General features: G+C 43.7%; 1 protein-coding gene across 3 annotated transcripts in view; it reads left to right on the top strand.

Moving 5' to 3' along the window:
- Positions 1-24,546, top strand: part of MID1 (midline 1) — a 331,223-nt gene that overhangs the window by 166,487 nt on the left and 140,190 nt on the right. For all 3 annotated transcript variants that reach the window (XM_060233957.1, XM_060233958.1, XM_060233956.1), the window contains exon 2: positions 23,712-24,427. In XM_060233957.1, coding sequence (XP_060089940.1) covers positions 23,768-24,427 — 660 coding nt within the window. In that variant the 5' untranslated portion in view covers positions 23,712-23,767. The remainder of the gene's footprint in view (positions 1-23,711; positions 24,428-24,546) is intronic.

Genomic DNA, 24,546 nt, shown 5'->3' with positions numbered 1-24,546 from the left:
GGCAGACGTTAATGCCCCACCTCCAACCAGTGACGGAGCTGAGAGCAGGTTTGTCACTCAGGGGTGATGCTGGATTTTTGTCTACAGCTAGAAGTTCAGGTCTCTTCCATGGCATGCAGTACCTTTTGTCAGCTTCAGTTTATATGCTAACTATTGCTATTGTTCAAAAAATGTGCTCTGGCGACAATGATCCATGCCGTTATCACATTCAGGTTAGATTATTGTAATGCTCTCTCTACAAGGCTGCCTTTGAAAACCATTTGAAAACTTGTTGCTTCAACATGTTGCTGTCAGGTTATTGTCAAGGACTACAAATAGAGATCATATCACCCTGTTCTGATACATTGGCTGCCCATCTCTTTCCAGACACTGTATAAGGCCCAGAATGGCTTGTGCCCCTGGTACTTTGAAAGACCACCTCCTCTCATATTGTCCAGCCTGCCATTTGAGATCATCCTCAAGCCCTGCTCTCTGTGCTCCTGCCTTCACTGGTAAGGTGTGGGGTGACCAGAGAAAAGGTTGGTTTGGTGTTGGCCTTTGTGATGCTCCCCACCTTAAGGCTTGTCTAATGCCTACTTTCTTTTTATTTAGTCCAAAGCATTTCTTTTTATAAAGGAGTAAGAGTAAAACCTGTTAAGAAAAATACAAGCGGCTCTAGAAGGAGGCTCTGGGTGAGTGCCCCCCATTGCTGTCCACCCACCAGCCCAAATGAAGAGAGGGAGTGACAGGAAAAGAGGCAGGAAAGACAGTAAAGACGGGACAATCATGCCCTCTGAGAAAATGTTCCTGGTCTCCTGGTGGTACCAAGCTCCCTGGCTATTTCAGTGGGCTTTGGAGGCTGTTTGTACTGGGAGGCTGTCTGTGTGGCTGTTGATAGGGTGGCAGAGGTTTGTTGTTGGCAGCAGCTGTGATGCCTTTTGTGAGGCTGAGCAGCAGGCCTTTTTGAGGCTGGTTGATAGAGACACATCTCCAATGCTTTTCTCTATCTGAGGTAAGACTGTTTTGGTAGTTTGTTCAACAGTAGGTTGGGGCAGGGGAGTCAGCCAATGGGAGACCAGAGACGGTGACAGACAGTTAATGCCCCATATCCAACCAGTGAGGGAGCTGGGATTTGCTAGCAAGCCATGGGTTTTATTGCTAAAAGATTTTAAATAAGGGGCTCCTTAGTATTTCTAGAGCACGTGTAAGAGGCAATGTATGAGAAGCACAACAGTCAGGCAGCCTTATTTTAAAACCGATTTTTAAAAAACTGAGCAGTGAAAAAGCTTATATAAATATTCATTTAAAAATAGTTCACCTGCTTCTTCCAGACATTAAGCCTGGTTATCTAGGTCTGCAGTTCTTTTTAACCTCATCCTATCCATCCTCCACTGGCCCAGAATGATAATGTACTCTTTTCTTTGGGATGTTTACTTTGGGATTACTGCACATGTACAACCTGCTGGAACAATGTTCAGTAGGAAAATTGAGCATAAACTCAAGTGACTGGAAATGGTCTTTGTTAGGGGACTTCAGCAGCAGTATGCTTGAAGATACACAACTATTTACTGCAGATAATTATCAGTTTCCACAGAGGTGAATCTAGGTCTTTCCTTTTTAAAAAATACATGTCTACATATTACATAATAGTCTCACAGGAGGATAGATATTTCTTTTGAATTTTTTATAGCAGGGGTGACAGGTGGTGATGGTGAGTGCAATTCAGGTCAAATCAAATAGAATTTACTTATTTTGGACCACAGGTCATAACAAAGAATGTTCAGAATGTTACAATATATTCCGAGCAGTTGCTCTTCATTAAAACAAGGAACCATTTTTTGCTGCAAGCAGTCACCTTTTCAGTTTGCTTTTAGCTTGTAGAATTTAACATTTTTGTTGATTTGGCCAGAAAGCAGCACCGACATGAAACTGTTCTGTGTCTTACCTCTTTCTCCAGTGCATAATGGAACAAAAATCTCAATCTTTAAGTAAATTCTACCTTCAAGTATATGCTAATAGAGTTTGAACTTGCTGAGACTGAGATGCAAAGAGACCTTGGGGTCATTGTGGATAGCTCAATGAAAATGTCAGCGTTGTATGTCACAGTGGTACTAGAGAATATTTTGAGAAAGGGACTGAAAATAAATCAGCCTGGATTATAATGTCCCTGCGTAGATCCCTGGTGTGGCTTCCTTTGGACTACTATAAATGTTCTGATCATCATATTTCAAAAAGAACATTGTGTGTTAAGTGCCATCAAGTTGCTTCTCATTTATGGACACGCTATGAATTAATAACCTCCAAAATGTCTTGTTGTTCTGTTGTTAACAGTCTTGCTCAGGTCTTGCGGACTGTGGCTGTCAGATTCCCTGACCATTGGGTCCAGATGTCAAATGGTTCTGCTGTATCGAGGGTCATTCAGTCAATTTCATTCCTTTGTATTATCTTGCATTGCATACCAGTATATCTATACTAAGTATTTATTTTTCATTTTGCTCATTTTGTATCTAATTATGCATAATTTGGCAATTCTTTTGCTGTACCTTTCTCAAGATGCACAGGAGGAAAATGCTGGCAGCAGAACTATTATCTGGTGGCCATGGCAGCATCTGACTCTCAGTGAAGGCTCTCTATACTGTACACCCAACCCTGGGAACCTAACTGACGGGGCTGGTTTTAACTTGCACGCCTTTTTGCTTGGTATATTATTGGTTCTGTTTGTACGTTTACTTTATTCTCAGCAATGACTTCATAGCACAAAGGCCTGTTTCTCTGTATTGATTTCTAATGTCTAACCATTTCCATATGCACGGAGTTGACTGGGACCAGTAACTGGCAAAACCTCATAGTAGCTTCCTTGATTGAGTCAATCCATTTTGTGTTGAGTCTTCCTCTTTCCCTGCTGTCTTCAACTTTTCCTAGCGTTGGAAGACTCCTGTCTTCCAATAACTTTATTAATTTCATTGGATTTTCACCCGACCCTTTCCCAGCACTCAGAGGGGCTGAGCTCTGACCAAAGTAATGTGACCAAAGTATGATAGCCTCAGGTTAGTCTTTTTAGATTCTAGGATTTAGGCTTCATTTGATAAAGAACCCATCATTTTGTCTTTTTGACAGTCCAAGGTATCTGTAAAACACCACATTGCAAATGAATCAACTTTCTTCCTGTCAGCTTTCTTCCAACCTTCACACCCATACATAGTAATGGAGAATACTGCAGCATGAATTATCTTGATCTTGCTCATGAGTGACATGACTTTACAATTAAGAATCTTTTCTATCTCTTTCATAGCTGCCCTACCCAGTCTCAAGCTCCTTCTGATGTCTTGGATGCAGTTTCCCTTTTGGTTGATGAAGGAACCAAGGAATAGAAAATCTTAAAGAATTTCTTCAATGCCAACCATAATGTCATTGCTTTTTTTCTTACTAATGTTCAGCTGTAACCCTGGCACTTCCTACTTTAACCATCATCAGTAGTTGTTTCACTGTTTTCTGCCAGTAATGTGGTGCCATTGGCATATCTCAAATTATTAATGTCTCTTTTACCAATTTTCACTCTACCTTCATGTAAATCTGATTGTCTTTATGATGCATTCTGCATACAGATTGAAGAAACAGGAGATAAGACATCTTTGACATGTTTACCAATCGGAAAACATTGGATATTCTTTCCAGAGTACAGGTTGCACATCAAAACAGTCAAATGTTATGGCACATCCATTTCTTTTAAAACCATTATAACTTTTCATGAGCCATGCAGTCAAAAGCTTATCTGTAATCTATGGAACACAAGCGGATTTTCTTCTGAAATTCTCTTGTATGCTTCAGTAACCAACAAAAACTTGCAATATGATCTCTCATGGCTCTTCCTTTTCTAAATCCAGCTTGAACATCTGCAAAAAGGACATAGCAGAGCTGGAAAAAGTACAAAAAGGGGCTACCAAGGTGATTAAAGGGTTGGCATGAAGAAAGGATGGGACCTTTTAGTTTAGAATAATGGCACATTATGCATGCACATCTTATTGCAGATTTCCAGAGCAGTACGTCTTTAATCTTGATTTTGGATTCTGCACCCACCTTACACACCCTTCCTTTTCCTCCAGTGTATTTATTCTGCAGCTACAATTTTTAAAAAATGCACTTTTGACATGTAGCTGGAGTGTCCAAAGGCTCTTTTTTATTACACAATTGCTCTATTGCAGATGCACAGTAGCATCCAACAAGCTCTTTCCAGTCACTGTTCATTTTGATCAAACACTTTTAAACCCTAGACAGAAGTTAGATTCCATTAAAATTGAAATAGGGGGAGAGAAGTAGAGAGATAAGGTGATAGGCTAAAACAAGAAGGAAGAGAGGGCTGGCACAGGCATATGAAAGGAAGACCTAGACACCAATTTATGAGAAGAAAATTGGCCACAGCTGACATGAACTGTGCAGAGCCCCTGGCCACACTTTCTTTAAATAGAAGGGGTGGGCCAGCTAGGGAAAACAGCAGGGCCTGGCCTAGGCCAAGCCCCAATGACTGGCCCAACTGGGTAACACCATTACCCTGAGAGAGAGCCAGTTTGGTGTAGTGGTTAAGTGTGCGGACTCTTATCTGGTAGAACTGGGTTTGATTCTCCACTCCTCCACTTGCACCTGCTGGAATGACCTTGGGTCAGCCATAGCTCTGGCAAAGGTTGTCCTTGAAAGGGCAGCTGCTGTGAGAGTCCTCTCAGCCCCACCCACCTCACAGGGTGTCTGTTGTGGGAGAGGGAGATAAAGGAGATTGTGAGCCGCTCTGAGATTCTTAAGTGGAGAGTGGAATATAAATCCAATGTCGTCTTTTGGGACATGGCTGTAGCTTGCCCTTTCTTGGTCCACATGGTTGGCCCAAAGTTGGCCTCATCTTTTCTTGCTGGCACTGAACCTGGGCCGCAGACATAGCACTGGTAAGTTGAGACCAGGACTTCTAGAAAGTAGAAATAATGTCATACCTTCCTAGGAATTGCCAGAAACTCTGTGGTTTTCAGCAATTCTTAGAAAGGACTGATTTCACTTCTGGGGCTGGATTCTGTTTTTACCATAGAGTTTCCAATATTTCCTAGGAGGGTGTGATTTCATTCCAATATTTTTTAGCAGTGGCTACCCTGCCAAGTCCCCACCCTCCAGTCCCCTACTGATTGCCCTAATTGCATCGAGTCCTACAGCTCAACAAGCCACATTAAAAGAAAAGAGTTTCCAGATTTCCAAAATGGCAACTTAGCTAGGTGAGGCAGTGATTAATTCATGAAACCACTGAATGCCTCAGGAATAAGATAACAGCTGAAAGGGCTTGAATAGCAGAGTAATTCTTGCCCTCCCTGTTGCTCATTTGCATAGCTGAGTGAATAAGAAGCAATTCTTTTACCTGCAAGACATCAAATTAATTTAAAATTGGAAACTGGTCATGTTGGTGCATTAAAAATAGCTGTACAAGGAAATACATATTGAACATGAATGTGATTTGCACATGATTGCCGTGTACTGTAGCAATATAAGACAGGGACAGAGTTAATATAACAAAATGGGCCAATTGGTATATAATATTTATGTACTGCTTAGGATACAGTATACTTAGAAGATGCTTAGTCAGATATTCATACCACAAGATTTCAGATGTGAAGTTATACGAAGAATGACATTGTGCTAAATTATGTGTTATCTGGGGGTTGGGGTTGGAACGTAGTAATTTCAGTGAAGAAGCATTCACTGTTGCATTGCTGAAATGATCTTGAGAAGACAAGTCTGGTTTATGCTTGTAGAAATCTTCTATGACAACTAATCCCATTTGTGTACCTAAATATATAGTTAAAAACATGTCCTCCATAACTGTGTCAGCATGAAGGCTTTAGCATGATTCAAAGCAGACATAGCAGGAGAAAGAGGGTTTAGAGCCCAATAACCCAGGGGGCTAATGTGCACAGAACTACTACTGAAATCGCCCACAGTTTAATCCATGATGCTGCCAGTCAAGATAGTGATTAAAAATCACCCATCCGCAGAATTACTTATGGATGTTGATTTATAAGGTCACGAGGAGCAGAACAAAAGAAGAGGGAAAATAGAAGCTCTGCTTGCTGATAGAGCACACAAGCACTTCTTTTAAAAAAAAAAATCAGAAAGAAGATGTAAAATTGGCTGACAGGGAAGTGAAAGGAAGAACCATGGCTTTTTAGAACCAGCCACATACGGTTCTGCATTCCTAGTGAGACTGGTATGCCACCATCTTGATGCCAGACTGGACCAAGTCCGTGCAATTGAGGTATGGAGTAGTGTAATTCTAAGCAAAGTTATGCCCTTTAAAATCTATTGAAATCAAACAGCTTTAGAAGGATGCAACTCTCTAGGCTTATACTGTTGCCAGCATCTGCCCTTCAGCATCAAATACTGATGCTCACAACCACTCTCTTCAGTGTTTCGCTGTTGGAAGAAGTTGATACATCTTTGCTTTTCCTTTGGTTAGTCAGTTTGTCTGTGTCTCTTTCTTATTAAAATATTGCTGTCCCTCCTTTCCTCATAGCATTTTCAATTTACTTAAAAACTCTTAGTCCTTCTGATGAAAGACTGTGTGGATAGAAGTTTTATGCAAGTCTCGAGTTCATAGGAAAGGTGGAGGCTGCTTTCCCTCAAGCCACTAGTACTCTGGTGGAAAGAAAGACTTTGGCACTGTGTGTGCTTTTTGAGGAAGGAGGCAGAACCACTTCTGCCCCATTACCAAACTGTCTCTTTAACAGTACTGGCTATTTTAAAACCACGTGTTGTTTATTTTGGCAGAAGATACTTGTGCCATTAGGCAGGGGAAAGGTTTCCAACTTTGCTGAGCAGAATAAGAGTTCAGGGCAGCAGTAGTCATTGGCAATATGAGATCTAGCATGTCTGGATTCTCTGACTGTAGTCCACAAATGAATTATTTGCTTCTGGCACTAGCTAGCGGAGAATGCTTTGAAGTGACCTCCATAAAGTTGTTTAAGGCAATGGATTTGTAGATCATTCTTGCAAAGTTCTGCTATACCTTCTTTTTGAACTTTTTTGATGAGTATTTGTGTGTGTGCACACGTGTGCCTGAAAATCATGATTGACTTCTGGCAACCCATAATAGGACTTGGACATTTCAGAGAAGTGGCTTGCTTATTACCTGCCTCTGCGTTCTGGCCTTTCAAGTATATTCCAGGGATGGCTCTGCTTAGCTCCCATTATACTTGCTTCTGTTCCTCAGATATGATGAAATATTAAGTAGTTAGGTATGATTAAGCCTTGCGGAAATTTACACAAGTGCTTTCTGTCTTCTAGTTTCACAGCTTGAAGATGAGGATCATACACTTTAGCCTAGTTTTTTCTGTCCTTGTTTCTGTGCTAATAAACACACTGATTCTTTTACCCATCTGCAAACTGAAGCATTTGATACTTGTGTTCCAATAGGGAAGTTTTCAAGGAAAAGGAAAGTTGATTAGTTCCTGACTTATATGAAAGAAACCACAGTGAGATAACATGGAAGCACTTGGGATATAAAATCTTCAGTTGTTTTATAACTGGAAGTGGTGGACTTCTAGCTTCAGTGTGGGGAAACCAAGTGCAAATGATATTTCCATCACTGTGTCAACTCACTAGCATTTCTCCTCTTAAGGAATGAGTAAGCCATCTGTGTTAGAGAACTATCTGCCACTTGGGTTGAATTCCCAGAAGAGAACTTTTCTCCCAGACAGCTGGTCTTTAATGGGTCCTTCTCCTGCCATCAGACTTGTGGAGCAGACTTTTTTTTCAGTTGGTATAATAAAAGCAAATCCAGGCTTAAGGTGACATTCTTTGGTTAAATCTAAAATCATAATGTAACTAACTTTTTTTTTTTTTAAAACCAAGGCTTATTTGGGAAGTTTGTCATGTCCCAAAGTGTTGTCTGCTCAGCTTTACTAAAAGCTTCTTGCTTTCCCTAAACCATTAGAATACTTTCTGGACTCTTGAAAGAGAGCAGCTATCATGATATCAGCTGCTGACTGTTCCAGGCAACCTGCAGTGGATATCAGAAGGAAGACACTACTCTGGGTACACTTGTGCATCTTACATTAGATAATTAGGGTCTGATGCCGCAGTTCTGAACATCTGAACATTTGTTTACTAAGAACATAAGAGAAGCCATGTTGGATCAGGCCAATGGCCCATCCATTCCAATGCTCTGTGCCACACAGTGGCCAATATATGTGTGTGTGTGTATTCTCCATCCTATGCATAATCTTGTAAACCTCTATCATGTCACCTTGCAGGCGACATTTCTCCAAGCTAAAGAGTCCCAAGCATTTTAACCTTTCTTCATAGGGAAGGTGTTCCAAACCTTTAATCATTCTAGTTGCCCTTTTCTGCACTTTTTCCAGTGCTATAATATCCTTTTTGAGGTGCGGTGATCAGAATTGTACACAGTATTCCAAATGAGACCGCACCATCGATTTATACAGAGGCATTATGATACTGGCTGATTTGTTTTCAGTTCCCTTCCTAATAATTCCCAGCATGGCGTTGGCCTTTTTTATTGCAATTGCACACAGTCTTGACATTTTCAGTGAGTTATCTACCACAACCCCATGATCTCTCTCTTGGTCAGTCTCTGCCAGTTCACAACCTATCAACTTGTATTTGTAGCTGGGATTCTTGGCCCCAATGTGCATTACTTTGCACTTGGCCACATTGAACCTCATCTGCCATGTTGATGCCCACTCACCCAGCTTCAACAGATCCCTTTGGAGTGCCTCACAATCCTCTCTGGTTCTCACCACCCAGAACAATTTGGTGTCATCTGCAAACTTGGCCACTTCACTGCTTACTCCCAACTCCAGATCATTAATGAACAAGTTAAAGAGCATGGGACCCAGTACTGAGTCCTGCAGCACCCCACTGCTTACCGTCCTCCACTGTGAAGACTGCCCATTTATACTCACTCTCTGCTTCCTATTAATTAGCCAGTTTTTGATCCACAAGAGGATCTGTCCTTTTACTTTATGACTCTCGAGCTTACTAAGGAGCCTTTGATGAGGAACTTTATCAAAAGCTTTCTGGAAATCAAGGTAAACAACATCTATTGGGTCCCCTTTGTCCATATGTTTGTTTACCCCCACAAAGAACTGTAACAGGTTAGTGAGGCAAGATCTTCCCTTACAGAACCCATGCTGAGTATTCCTCAATGTGCCTACTCATTCTGTCCTTGATAATGCTTTCTACCAACTTTCCCGGTATTAAAGTCAGACTGGCTGGCCTGTAATTTCCCGCATCTCCTCTGGAACCCTTTTTAAAGATGGGGGTGACATTTGCTACCTTCCAGTCCTCAGGAACGGAGGCAGATTTCAATGAAAGATTGCATATTTTTGTCAGGAGATCCACAAGTTCAACTTTGAGTTCTTTCAGAACTCTTGGATGTATGCCATCCGGACCTGGTAGCTTATTAGTTTTTAATTCGTCAATCAGTTGTAGGACCTCCTCTCTTGTCACCTCAATTTGACTCAGTTCTTACCCATCTGTCTTGGCTATGCAGCATACTACCATGATATACCCCTGTGGCATTGGTGACCCACAAAAGGGGGGGGGCTGTATTTTACCTAAAGTGGTGGTGACAACAATAAAAGGTGACAGAGATCATGACAGTCCTCAGCCGATGGGTTACTTGTAGTTCTAGGACTGTCGTGAACATAGCTCGTGATGAATGACACAGTTTCCACAGTGCTGAAGCTGTATTGTAAGTTAGATTTCAGCCTTTCATTGATGAAAATGATGGGCCTCAAGACCAAGTGTGGAAAAACCTTGTCCAGTTAATATGCATGTGCACACACCACTCAAAATGAAGTCAGCAACTTGGAAATTAATTCAGGGGCTTATGTTTCAGGCTTATTGATTGCAGCATCAGATTGTAGCCAAAATCTAAGGTCATTTAACACATTCTGCAGAATAAGCCAAGGTTACTAATTCGGTGCACGGTCAACAAGGAGATGCAGTGACATTACACTTGCTTGCAAGAAGGCATTTAAAGTGTGGGTATGTATATATACAAACACACACACACACAGGGCTTTTTTTGTAGAAAAAGCCCAGCAGGCACTCATTTGCATATTAGGCTTCACCTCCTGACATCACCATTATTTCACACCAGGCTTTTGTTGTAGAAAAAGTCAAGCAGGAACTCATTTGCATGTTAGGCCACAACCCCTGATGCCAAGTGAGTCAGAACTGTGTTCCTGTGTGTTCCTGCTCAAAAAAAGCTGTGTGTGTTTGTATACTTCAAAAGGGCCGTACAAAGGAAGTTCTCCTGAAATCTGATTGCATGTGTACTATGAGCCAGTTTGGTGTAGCAGTTAAGAGCATGGGCTCTGATCGGGAGAACTGTGTTTGATTCCCCACTCCTCTACTTGCAGCTGCTGGAATGTCCTTAGGTCAGCTACAAGTTGTGTCAGCTGTTCTGTCAAGAGCAGTCTCTGACAGAGCTCTCTAAGTCCCACCTACCTTCCAGGGTGTCTGTTGTGGGGAGGGGAAGGAGATTGTAAACTGCTCTGAGACTCCAAGTGAAGGGCAGGGTAGGGCAGAGTATAAATCCAATCTCCTCCTCCTCTTTCTTGCATAAAGAAAACATTCTCAGACTGGGACTCAAAAACACTTGGTTTATGCTGTATTCCTTGTTGGGTTTAAAGCTAAAGTCGTTAATGCATATACCTCTGTGAGAAAATCTTTCCTTGACAGGATGTGTGAGGTAAATCTCTCCCCCCCCCCCCCCCCCCGCCAAGACAAATTTAGAGCTGAACTCTTGGAATTACAACTGGTCTCCATACTATAGAGATCTTCCCTGGAGAAAATGGCTGATTTGGAGAACAGCCTCTAGGGTTCTTCTTCGTGGTCCCTGTGCTTCACACTCATGGGATAGAGCGCCTGCGCCGATCCCCGAATCGGTACCTAAAAAGCCCAGGATTTTTTTGTGCTTGGCACCAACGGGCATGCGCAGGCGTCCCAATGCCATGCTCGCTGGCGCCAGAGCGAGGATCCCGCCAGTTTCTTTCTGACCGCTGCGCTGAGAGGATCTCCTTTCGTGTTCCCGGTCGGTGAAGTAATCTTAGATTGCTTTTTCCTGTTATATATAGTCTGTTTGTTATTTTCTTAGTGTAGTTAGTTAGTTAGTTGTTAGATAGTGTTGTTTAAAAAAAAAGTTTGTTGGACTTGCCTTCGGGGCTCAGTTTTTCCCCCGTGTTTCCCCCCTCAGAGACTTTCCTGGGTGGGTTTTTTCCTGGGCGTCTATGGAAAGATGTTGGGGTTTTTTTAAAAGGTGCCGCTCCCGTGGGAAGAAGATTGCCCCCCCCCATGGCCATTCCCTCTGTCTCCTCTGTCTGGGCGAGGGACATCGCGTCGACTCTTGCACACACTGTCTAAGTTTTTCCAAGCAAACTCGTAAGAATCGAGCTGCGAGGCTTTCAGCGGCGTTAGTCGAGTCAGCACTTTGTCCTCAAAAGATGGCATCGAGCCCGTCGGTACCGATGGGAGAGGCCGCGGCCGCTATGGTTACATCGGCTGAGGTTTCGCCGATCAGGACCAAGATGCCAGTCGAGCACGGGCGTTCCACAAAACGGCCTTCTGAAGGGTCAGTGGACACCCCGGCTAAGAAGCGTTGGGATGACTCGGGGACCCGATCACCCATGCCGAAGAAAATGAAATTGAAGAAGCAGAAGAAGAGACCATCCCGCACCCCTTCGCCTTCACATGACGCTTCGACATTGACAGCTCCACCGAGGAAGATCTTTGCATCCCCGCGTCGTACCCCTTCAGTGTCGAGAGGCAGTGCTTTCCAGCTGCGCCTATCAGCATCGGAGCAAGAGATTGACCTGACTCAGCGCTCCCACTCTTCAGGGTCTAGGCGTCGCAGTGAGAGCGACCTGGTCTCCGAGGTGGAGGTGTCAACGCCGATGGAGCCTTTGGCACCGATGGATCAGGCGAGAGGTCGGAGAGAGCTGGAACCGACTACAGTAGCTCGTCGCTTCCCACCGCTTCCACCATGGGAGCAGCGGCAATGGCGTCCTTACGCCTATCCCTACCCACCGTACCAATGGTACACTCCTCGCAAGTTCGCAGACTGGGACCAGCAGTCTGAGGCATCCCATATGTCCAGGCTGTCTCAACACTCTAGACGGCGTCCGAGGCATCGATCTCTGTCCTGCCTGACAGACGCGGCGTAGTGGTGGAGGAAGTCCAACCTCTGTCGTCTATGTCGATCCGGTCACTCGTCAGAGTCAACGCTGGTGCTCTCAGAACATTCTCTACGCAGAGAGTTTTGATTGTCAGACTCCGAGGTCAGTACCGATGATGCAGACCGGGCTTTGGAAACTACGCCAGTGTCTCATATGGCTGAGGATCTTCCCATCTCACCATCGGAGGATCTGAAGTCATACGGGGACCTGGTGAAGAGGATGGCACTCTCCCTCTTGCTTCCAGTGACACAGCCGCAACCCATTGTAGACGATACCATGTTCGACATCATGCAGCGGGATATGTCTACAGCGGTTGCCCTGCCGGTGACGAAGGTCATTCTACAGGCGGTGAAGGAGCCCTGGGTGAAGCCTGCTTCTACACCTGTGTCATCGAGAAGGTTGGACCATATGTACCGTGCCCAAGAGTCCGGGGCTGAGTTCCTTTTTACACACCCAAAGCCCAATTTGGTGGTCGTTTCCTCCTCGTCGAAGGCCCGCAAGACGCACTCCTCTCCACCAGACAAGGAGGGAAAGAAGCTGGATAATGTCGGGAGGAAGTTCTACTCTGCTGGGGCGCTGGGAGTAAAGGTATCTAACTATGCCACGTGCATGGCTAGATACCAATACTCAGTGTGGGAACAACTTACCCCCCTCCTGTCTTCCCTGAGTGAGGAGAAGAGGTCGGCTGCAAAGAAGTTGCAGAAGGAAGGCTTTGCTGTAGCCAAACAACTGGCTGCAGCAAAGCACATGGTCGACGTCTCAGCAAAGACCATCACTTCTGCCGTCTGCCTCCGTCGCCACTCCTGGCTCAGATCCACAGCAGGACACCAGGGCCTTCGTTGAAGATCTGCCCTTCGAGGCCGAAGGCCTGTTCAGCTCTACCACTGACAATGCGCTCCAGGAAATGGATAAAAGTATAAAAACTTCCAGGAACCTGGGCATACTGGCATTTTCCAGAGCCAGAAACAGTGGCATAAGCCTTGGGCAAAGAAGCTGTACCAGAAGTTCTCACCGGAACAGCAGTGGAGACCTCACTCTGCTCAACCTGAGAGTAGGTCTCCATACAGGGGGAACAACGGAAACCGTTATGCTTCAGCACAGACCACCGGCAAACACGCGTCACCGTCCCCTCTTCCTCTTCGTCTATCCGCCTCTGCCCATTCTTGTCGGCCTGGGAGTCCATCACTACAGACAGGTGGGTGCTTTTCATCGTAGTGGAAGGCTACAAAATAGATTTTTCTCAGATTCCGAACCAATCTGTGGTAATTACTACCCTCCCTTCCCCACCTCTGCTGGCGGAGGTGAGCAACCTCTTACAGAAACAAGCCATAGAGAGGGTCCTGATGGAGGCCAGGATGGGAGGCTTCTACTCTCATTACTTCCTGGTTCTCAAGCGGGACAGGGGTCTAAGACCAATCATGGATCTTCGGAGTCTGAACAAATTTATTTTGTACCAGAAGTTCAGAATGTCCACTCCGCAAACAATTCTGCCCCTCATCAACCAAGGGGATTGGATGGCAATGCTGGACCTCAAGGATGCATACTTCCACGTCAGCATCCATCCTGCGTTCAGACATTTCCTTCGGTTTGCAGTAGGTTCTCAGCACTTCCAGTTCAAGGCTCTTCCGTTCGGTCTGTCCACTGCACCTCGGGTGTTCATGAAGATGATGAGTGTTGTGGCTGCCCATCTCCAGCTTCAAGGTATAGTCGTCTTTTCATACATCGACGACTGGCTCCTTGTGGCGGAGTCAAAAGAGAGTTTGTCATCCCACATTGCCATCACTCTTCATCTTCTTGACACCTTGGGTCTGCAGGTTAATTTGGAGAAATCACACCTTACTCCATCAAGGACAGTTCAGTTCATAGGAGCTTTGCTCGATATGAACCTTCATCACGCGTTTCTGCCTCAGCAGAGAGTGATGGACATTATCAACCTTGTCAAACTTCTGCAGAGTCGAAAGTGGGGCACGGCGCAACAGCTGCAGCGGATGCTGGGGCTGATGGCGGCGACTACAAGCATGCTGCTCTTTGCGAAGCTGAGGATGAGAGGCCTACAGCTTTGGTTTCTTCATCAGTTTGGCCCATTAAGGGACTCACCTCAAAAGAGGTTTGTAATTCCACCTGTGACACTCCAAACACTGCAATGGTGGAAGTCAAAGGACAACATTTGTCAGGGAGCTCCCTTCCATCTACCTGCACCAACTGTGACTATCACAACAGATGCGTCTTTATGGGGTTGGGGGGCCCACATGGACGATCTGTGTGGGGGGGGGTCCTTGGCCTTTGAAATTGACTCACTGCCACATAAATTACTTGGAACTGCTGGTAGTTCACTTTGCTCTTCGGTCTTGCTGCCCCATGGTGGCAGGGAAGATTGTTGCTCTGCTAACAGACAATACCACTGCCCTGTGTTACATCAACAGACAGGGAGGGACAGTCTCTTGATGGCTTTGTGCGCTGGTGCTGGATCTGTGGTCGGAGTGCCTGGACCACGACATCTTTGTGAAGGCAGCTCATCTCCCAGGGGTTCTCAACTTGCAAGCAGACTCCCTCAGCAGGGGTGCGGCTTACCCGCACAAGTGGGAGTTACAGTGGCGCTTCCTGCAACCCGTGTTTCAGCTCTGGGGGTATCCTCAGATAACCGGAAGTGGCCTCTATTTTGCTCCAGAGGGGGCTCAGATCCAGAGTTGTTGGGAGACGGTCTGCTGTTCCCATGGGAAGGTCGGTTCCTTTATCTGTTCCCACCTCTGCCACTACTGACAAAGGTGGTCAACAAGATCACAAGAGAGAGACCATGCTGTATCCTGGTGACTCCCTGGTGGCATCACCAGAACTGGTTCCTGATCCTGCTGCAGCTGGCGAGGGGGGTCTTCTACCAGTTTCTGGCGGAATCAGACCTTCTGTCAGTTCTGGATGGTCATGTACTCCATCACAATGTGACCCACCTGAAGCTGATAGTGTGGTTCATCGACCCTGTGGGTTCTCTAGCAGAGTCCAACATGTTTTCTTGAACAGCAGGAAACTTTCTACCCGCGCTTCCTATGATAGGAAGTGGAGGAGGTTTCTGCAGTTCTTAGTTGATCCCTCAGTTTCACCCCAAAGGGTGGGATTGTTGGTAATTTTTGAGTTTTTGTTATCTCTGGTGGATGCTGGCCTTATTTTTTCTTCCATCAAGGTTTATTTGGCAGCAATTTCTGCGTTCCATGAACCAGTTGAGGGGCACTCTGTTTTTGCACACCCTCATTCTAAGAGGTTTTTGAAGGGTTTGCTTAGGCTTCATCCTTTATCGAGATCACCCCCACAGTTGTGGGATTTGACTTTAGTGTTGAACAGGCTGCCTCAACGTCCTTTTGAGCCGATGGCCACATGTTCGTTACAGCTTCTATCTTGGAAGACTGCTTTTTTGGTAGCCATCACATCAGCACGCCGTGCAGGGGAGCTCACGGCTATGCGTTGTGACTACCCATAAACCTCAGCCGATGTGACCAGGAGGTTGGAGTGTCGTTAGCTCCTGATATTTCTTTTCTCCCCAAGGTGGTTTCTCAGTTCCACCTCAACTTAGAAGTTTGGTTGCCCACTTTTCATCCTACACCTTCCTCGGATGAGGAACATAGGTTGCATGCTCTAGATGTGAAGCGTGCGTTATCGTTTTATTTAAGTCGCTCCAAGAGTTTTCATAAGGACCAGCAGCTTTTTGTTTCTTATGCTGCTCCTAAGTTAGGTTCCAGAATCTCGTCTCAGCGGCTTTCGAAATGGCTCACTGAGACTATTAAACTATGTTATTTGTTGGCAAAGAAGCCGTTACCTGGGCCTATTCGCGGACACTCTACAAGAGCGATGGCAACGTTGGTGGCGTTCCTGAAAGGCGTTTCCCTGACGGATGTTTGCAAGGCTGCCACCTGGTCCTCTCTGCATGCCTTTATGAAGCACTACGCGCTGGACGTGCATGCTCAGCAGAGGACTCGTTTGGGAGCTGTGGTGCTGCAAGCTGTTTCTTCCGGTTGACCATCTTCCTGCCTCCAGGTATGTCTTGCTTGCTAATCTCTCATGAGTGTGAGGCACAGAGACCATGAAGAAGATAGACAGGTTGCTTACCTGTAACTGTAGATCTTCGAGTGGTCATCTGTGCATTCACACTATCCACCCTCCTTCCCCACTGCTGACAGTCTCCCTCCAGTAGGGGCTTCCAGCAGTCAGGAAGGAACTGGCGGGATCCTTGCTCTGGCACCAGCGAGCATGCGCATTGGGACGCCTGCACATGCCCATTGGTGCCGAGCGTGAAAAACTCCTGGGCTTTTTAGATACCGATTCGGGGATTGGCGCAAGCACTCTATCCCATGAGTGTGAATGCACAGATGACCACTCAAAGATCTACTGTTACAGGTAAGCAACCTGTCTTTACCAGTAGGGCTCCCAGGTCCCAGTGGGGGATCCCCCAGTTTTGAAGACTCTTCTCCACTGCAGACCAGCTGGGAAACCAGTAGGGGAAACCCCTCCCAGAGACAGGGATATCACCATGCAACGTCACATGGAAATGATTCCACACAGAGATGCTCTGGTTTTTGGGCAAACTCTGTGGTTTTGAGGATGAACCCCACCCTCCCAATACCAGAGTATCCCCGCACAACATCCCTGATGTAATTATATCACTTCTGTGTGACATCATAACACCCACCCCTGGAATGCCCCCCAAATTCTCCCACCAGATGGGCTAGGGTACCTGGGAACCCTACTGGCCTCTGTGTCATTATACCCTGCTGAAGTCCTTTCCTTCCCCAAAGTCCATAGTCCCCATACTGTACTGGAGCTGGCTATCCTAGCAAACTGTATTTTGCCCAGTTAGATGAACAATACTAGTTGAAGGTCAGTGCAATTTGTCCACACTTTTGAGAAGTGTAGTCTGGCACCACAGAAGCTGGTTCCACATTCCTTGCTAAGAAGTGATGAGTCATATCTAGGCATCATATTACCCAGGTAATTTAGGTATCACCTGGGTAACACTCAGGTAATATAGGTACTGTGGATTGTGATCTTCTTGGACATTTGTATTCCGCTAACTCAACTGGTGATTTTGAAATTATTGCACATATATATTGAGACTTTGCTCTTGGAAATTCAGAAACTTTAATGTCACTGTATTCCTGCAATTCTTTTAAGAAAGGAAATAATAAAAGAAACTAAACTAGACTGAAAGGCAAATTAAATGCAAACTTTTGTCTGGGATATAGAGTAAATGGAATGCACATTTGGGTCCATTCTTCCAAGCCTTTAATGTATTGTTTCATTTCACTACAGCAATATAAAAGGAGACATGGCAACATGAAAAGCAGAGCACAAGGAAGCAATTCATTCCTGCTGCTTCCACTTCAACATGAATTTTTTAACACATCTATTGTAAGCCAAATGTCTGCTGTATGTTCAGAGGAAAATGAACAGACACTTAGGACATTTTAATGAAGTCCATTGATTTCCTCTCCTCTTAATATTGATAATGTAACAATATTGGATATTCAGCACCATTTTGACCTAATTGTAGAAATCCAGTGAAGAATCATGAATGATCAGTCACAGAAGATAAGACAATGGGGATAACATTTTTGGTTTTTAGAGGAGAGTTTGATACAATTAAAATATTAGATGTTGAATTTTAATCTTTACTATAACCATGTATTTTAAGGCCATGTGGCTACTTTTATTTCTCCGCATCGTCAGAGATATAGTGCTCCCGAGGAATCATTACAAGTGGTTTAAAACTTCCTTTCCAGCTCTCAAAATGGCACCCCTGAGAGAAAGTCTTTCCTTTAGTATATGATGTTCACTACTGCTGCTTTAGCTGTGTGGTGAACTTCTGCCGGATATTGATCAAATACAAAATAATATATAAGCGAAGTGCTGGGATGGGTAATATTTGGCCAGTAGGCTTCAGTCTGCCATTAGAGAAAAACATTTTGAACTGTTGGTAGCATGTCAGATTTTGCTGGTTCAGGTCATTTTCCCCTTACAGGCATGGGAACTGGAATTCATTATTCAGCCCTGGATTAATTACACAGCAGGCTGAGCTTCCACTTGCTCAGATAATGTGGTAGCAAAGCCTAGTGCCCTTATTACAAGCCATCATTGTTGAGTGGGTTACATGGATGGACTGTGAGAGAAACTGATCCTCTGCTGCTTTCTCGCTCGATGGATGTTGAATGCTGAAAGAGAAAGAAGATAGGTTGCTTTAGTGTTGGTGACAAAAGGCAGCTGGATTACAAAGGCAATTTTCAGTCCTTAAACTCTGGCGGAGGTGATTAGGTGGAGTTGGCTTTCCTGGAATTGTAGGCTAGATTTTCCTGTTGTGCTTCAGCATCAACTGACTCACAGTAACAAGCACAGTTGCAGCCCTACAGATTCAGGATTGCTGCTGCTGGCAGAGCCTACCACAGGGGTTCTTGGGCTTGTCACTGTCTTCTTAAGGGGATTGGTGTGATTATTTAACAGCAATGTTTCAGCTTAAATTCTTAGGCCGAAATCCACCGGTAGGTATTTCACATTTGATATATTCTCAAGGCTCAGAAGTGAGATTAACTCTAGGAAGACTTTGAAGTGATACTACACTTCTCTTCTTTAAAAAGCCAGTTTTTAACAACATTGTGATAGTGTTTTTGATTTTGAGTTTGTCATCTGTAATAGCAGGCTATTTATTTTCTTTCTAGAAAGTTCAGTTAGTTTGTAACTGTGTTTCAGTACAGTCATGTCCTTCCTGTTAGATTGTGAGGGCAATACTGTGTTTTCAGCCTCTCTAAAAGTTTATCTGGCATCTTTATTTTGTTAAGCACAGCTGTTCTTGTGATGTTCTGTATTTAAACTTTCCAGAGATGGACAGAGTTGCCTATCACTTTAAAAATAATGATTTCTTGTGGACATTGTGGGTCTCAATATCAAGTATCTGAAATGAACTTTTGAAATTAAATTTGTTTAATACTAGGTGGCTGGAATATATAATCCTGGCACACTTTGCAGCACTGTCCTAATGTTATGTTTTATGTGGATGCCTGAAAACGCAGTATATATTGAAAAGCATATGCAGACATTTGATCATGTGATGAAGTATTTTTATTGTATTTCCATTTATAAACAGACTTCTAGATAGACTAATAAGTTCAACCAATGATGTATAGGTTGGAATTTTTTTTTAATCTCTCTTTGACTAATATTAATGTCTCAAGAACAAGAGTGGGTAGTTCTTGAAGTATTTATTCTTATGTGGTTCTACTTGCTTAAATTCCTGAAGTTCAGAGTTAGAATTGTAAGGATAAAAGACAAGCTACTGTGAACATGGGCCACCCATAAACTGAATGGGAGTCAAGGTAGGTGGTGTCACAAAAATTAATGTGAAACACACCCAGCCATCCAGTGATCATTCTGTAGGTTTGTTGCCTGCCAGCAATAATCAGCTAAAGGTCACTGCTTTGGTGGAAAGATTATGATTAATAGAATGTCTGGAAAGTTAATTCATTTGACTAGGAGCTTTCACTTAGTCAATGAGCATACTCTTTTTTGGTAATTAATTATTTATAGTATCTTTTTACTTTGGTGACTTTCATTTGCTTTCTAATTGATTTATCAAATAGTTATTTTCTATGAGAGAAGGTTGGTTGATTGGTTTGGTGTATTCTTTTTTAAAACTTTAGTCAGTTCTTTGCATTCTCCAGGTATTAATGCTTCCAAAATTGACCGGGTCTTTTCTCCCCCCCCCCCCCCTTTTTTAGTCTCCCATTAAATGCTCTGTGATGCAGAATTTTGTACAGGAAAGAATTCTTTCCCACTTTTCTTTAAAATGAGGTAATGGAAGTATTCAAACTTAGCACCATCATATGCTACTGACTCAAGTAACTGACGTATCAAGAGTAAGTGATCTATGGTGGTGGTGGAAATTATGAAAACTTCAAGGGGAGAAGCCTCCTCCACCCCACTTCAAGTTCAAGATTTTTCAGTACCTTTTCATCCACCAACTTCAGCCAAGATTGCTAGAAATCTTAGATAAAACTTAGTCCATATCATCTGATTCCTTTCCTCAAAACACCCTCCAAGTTTCAAAATGATTAGACCAGGGAGGCCAATTCTATGAGCTCCCAAAGAAGGTGCCCCTATCCTTCATTATTTCTAATGGAGGGAAGGCATTGAAAAGCTATGCAGTCCCTTTCAATGGGATGGCCAGAACTCCCTTTGGAGTTCAATTGTACTTGTTCCAACCTTGCTCATGGCTCCACCCCCAGTGTCTCTTGGCCCCACCCCCAAGGTCCCCAGATATTTCTTGAATTGGGCTTGGCAACCCTTTATGCAAATGAGTTCCTGCTGGGCTTTTTCTACAAAAAAAGCCCTGATCAGGAAAACATATAAATTCATACGCAATCCAGAAAATTTAGCTTGATCCTAGTACTTTAAATTAGAAACATAAATCATTTCAGAATATTACTATAAGGAAATACTTAACCCTTTCGCTGCCCTTTTTGTCTCATCTAGAGTTGTCATTCAGACAGAGCAACTCTTGGGAGGTGTGATGTGGTGTGAAATAGGGTGAAATAGGGTGTGATGTGGTGTGAAATAGGGATCAGCTCCCCTGGAGAAAATGGCTGCTTTAAACAGAGGATTCTATGGCATTCTACCATGCTGAGGCCCCTCCCCTCCTAGGGTTGCCAATCCCCAGGTGGGGGTAGAGGATTCCCCGGTTTGGAGACCCTCCCCCCACTTCAGGGTCATCAGAAAGTGGGGGGAGGGGAGGGAAATGTCTGCTGGGAACTCTATTATTCCCTGTGGAGATTTATTCCCATAGAAAATCATGGAGAATTGATTTGCGGGTATCTGGGGCTCTGGGGGGGCTGTTTTTTGGGGTAGAGGCACCAAATTTTCAGTACAGCATCTAATGCCTCTCCCCAAAATACCCCCCAAGTTTCAAAATGATTGGACCAGGGAGTCCAATTCTATGAGCCCCAAAAGAAGGTGCCCCTATCCATTATTTCCTATGGAAGGAAGACATTGAAAAGGTGTGCCGTCCCTTTCAATGTGATGGCCAGAACTCCCTTTGGAGTTCAATTATGCTTGTCACAGCCTTGATCTTGGCTCTACCCCAATGTCTCCTGGATCCACCCCCAAAGTCTCCTGGCTCCACCTCCAAAGTCCCCAGATATTTCTTGAATTGGACTCCATTTGGCAACCCTATCCCCTCCCCAAACCCCACCCTTTCATGAATCCACCCCCAAAGTCTCCAGGTATTTTCCAGCACAGACCTGGCAACCCTATGTTGGAAGCATTTGAGACAATTTTTTGATTTACTAGCATCACCTGTTTGCATGAACTACATAATATTTGAAAATACATTTCAGTTCTGTTTCATGACATCTGATATGTGATCAAGAAAGTTCCTGCAATTGAGAACTGTTAGTTTTCAGCTTCCACATTATATTACATCCTGTATATTATACAAGTGACTTTTGATTGTTTTGAATATCCTGTCAGGTAGTGAGGTCCAGTATATCAGGTGCCGCATGATAATAGTATGCAAGGACTGTTCTCTTGTGTGTGTATAGTTACTTCAGCAACATAACCCAATGTATAAACATCAAACCCCTGAAATAATCCTCCTAATTTTGTATACTCTGTGCACAGTAACTGATCTGAAAGCAAAATGATTTTGCAATTTTCACATGAAAGCAACAAGTTTTATCTCACTTAGTAGGAATGGGAAAGCAAATTTGGTTGAATCAGCTAATTCATAGTTGCTGTACACACGCACATCCCACTGCCAACCTCAGAAACACAACAGATTTATTGTTACATTTAAACTTGCCCCAGATTTTTGGCTGTAAGTGTGAAACTAAATGGCATATTGTTCTTTAGAAACAAAACCTCTTCTGGCCCCTTCACAAAGCAGCTATGAATAAGCATTGACTTGAACTTTGCCTCCAGATTTGAACTTCTTTACACTATTATACATAACACTCCTGTCACTGTAACTGCAGCCCCTACTTTAATTATGGGGAGATGTAGAAGGTTCAAAGAGATTTGGTTCCCAAGCTTGCTTATGAGCATAAGGCTTCTTTTGCCCTTAATGAACCAAAATTTCTGTGAGATTTGAGGGGGGGGGGGAAATGGAAGGGTAGGAGAGGGGAAAGAGTTCACATACTGGAACAACGACTTTACAGTGTAAAGCGTATGCAGCTGGGTCATCTGAAGCTGTCCTCAGTTATGAGCAACAAAGCTTAAATGGATTGTACTGTGAAGAGGTAAAGCTCTGTGAGTGTGAAGCATAGTGCTTCTGCTTCACTGACTTGTCTGTTCATAACAGTGATAGGCCCTTGATGAGAGCTTAGGCAAGGAGAGCCACATAGGGCGATTCTTTTCAAAATCATTCCCTGCAACATGATTAGGGAAAGAAGAAACAAAATGAAGACTTGGTCATTTTAGGGGGTGATCTCTTCTGGGAGGGGGGGTTGCACTGCTGAATTCCATACTGAGGAAAGGCACTGTTAGACCTTGCCTGTATTTCATCAAAGCTGCTAAAATGAGTATTTGCATAGTGAACAACTCTGGGGTCTTTCTGTTTGAAAACAACTGATGTTCCAGTACTTTCACAATGCCACTAAGATTTTTTATGTAAAAGGGAAATGTATTTTATACAGACTCAATCAGTTCAGCAAATGCCACATCATTCCCATCAAATTTTTGAGTGGCAGCATTGAAGTGCCCTTTCCTCTTCTAAATATTTTTTTTCCTTTCTAGTCTATCCTTGTGAGTATTTTGATTATCATGCTGGAAAAGCAGTCTGTCCATATACTGCTGAGTCTGAATGGATTCATAATGTGTATTGGCTGTTTTATAATTTTCTGTTTACTATTAATCTAGTTATAGATAAATAGGAATACAGACAGGCATATATTGTGTTGCAATACTCTACTGAAAGCGTAACTGAAACCTGGAACAGGAAAATGCCAGGGCATTTATGCTGAGAAATAATGAGGAAGTTTGAGGTTTTGTTTGATAAATCTGATACTTTGTCTGTCCATGGCTGCTCGTAAGAGTTAAAATGCACTCAGACTTTTCTAAAACAAATGTTAGCTGATTCCATAGCGTATCTAAAGGAAGTTTTGGCAGTTAACAGTGTACTGCTTATTGATGTACCTGTACAGTGATTTTCTAGCCAGGTTTTATATATAATGTGAAAGCTGTCCAAACCAAACTTATAATTTTGTACTTTTTATCTTTTGTTGCAACAAACATTTAAAAAACAAAGCAGCCATTTTTATTTTTAAAAATGCTTAAGGAAACATAAAAGAAAAATGAAGTTTTAAATACCTTGATTATCGATGCATAGGCAGAGTCCAAATTTTACGTAGCCTTCCAATTTGGAGAGATGGCTGCATAATGCCAAGGGAAGTGGTAAAAGTTGACAACCCCCCATGGCTGACCCCTCTGCTCTCTCTCTCTCCCCCTTTCCCCTAATCAAATGTTATGTTCTGCTTCCAGATAGCTAATCAGCTTCCCTGGATTTCGCTGACAACACAGGAAAGCTTTGCCTGAAGATGGAAACACTGGAGTCGGAACTGACCTGCCCTATCTGTCTGGAGCTGTTTGAGGATCCTCTGCTGCTGCCTTGTGCTCACAGCCTCTGTTTCAACTGTGCGCATCGCATCTTGGTCTCCCACTGTGCCACCAACGAATCAGTGGAGTCTATCACCGCCTTCCAGTGTCCTACTTGTCGTTATGTCATCACCCTTAATCAACGTGGTCTAGACGGACTCAAGCGCAACGTCACGCTGCAAAATATTATCGACAGGTTTCAGAAAGCATCAGTGAGCGGGCCCAATTCTCCTAGTGAAACTCGCCGTGAGCGGGCTTTTGATAGCAACAGCATGTCCTCCAGTGAGAAAGTTCTTTGCCAGTTCTGTGAACAGGATCCTGCTCAGGAAGCAGTCAAGACCTGTGTAACGTGTGAGGTATCCTACTGCGAGGAGTGCTTAAAAGCAACTCACCCAAATAAGAAGCCATTTACTGGACATCGTTTAATTGAGCCTATTCCGGACTCACATATTAGAGGATTAATGTGTCTGGAGCACGAGGATGAAAAAGTTAACATGTATTGTGTGACTGATGACCAATTAATCTGTGCCTTGTGTAAACTGGTTGGGAGGCATCGAGATCACCAGGTGGCTGCTTTAAGTGAACGGTATGACAAATTAAAGGTTAGTTCCATCTTCATGCTTTTTCTACTAGCAAGAGTGGTGCCATATGAAATTATATGTGTACACCTTGTTTACTATGTGACTGTTATAAGTATGCTAGCTACATTTTTGCATTAAAC

The sequence above is a fragment of the Heteronotia binoei genome, chromosome 3, assembly GCF_032191835.1.
Source record: "Heteronotia binoei isolate CCM8104 ecotype False Entrance Well chromosome 3, APGP_CSIRO_Hbin_v1, whole genome shotgun sequence".
In the NCBI taxonomy this organism is placed as follows: Eukaryota; Metazoa; Chordata; class Lepidosauria; order Squamata; family Gekkonidae; genus Heteronotia; species Heteronotia binoei.
The sequence above is the reverse complement of the archived record's forward strand: the minus strand, read 5'-3'. Positions and strand labels throughout refer to the sequence as shown.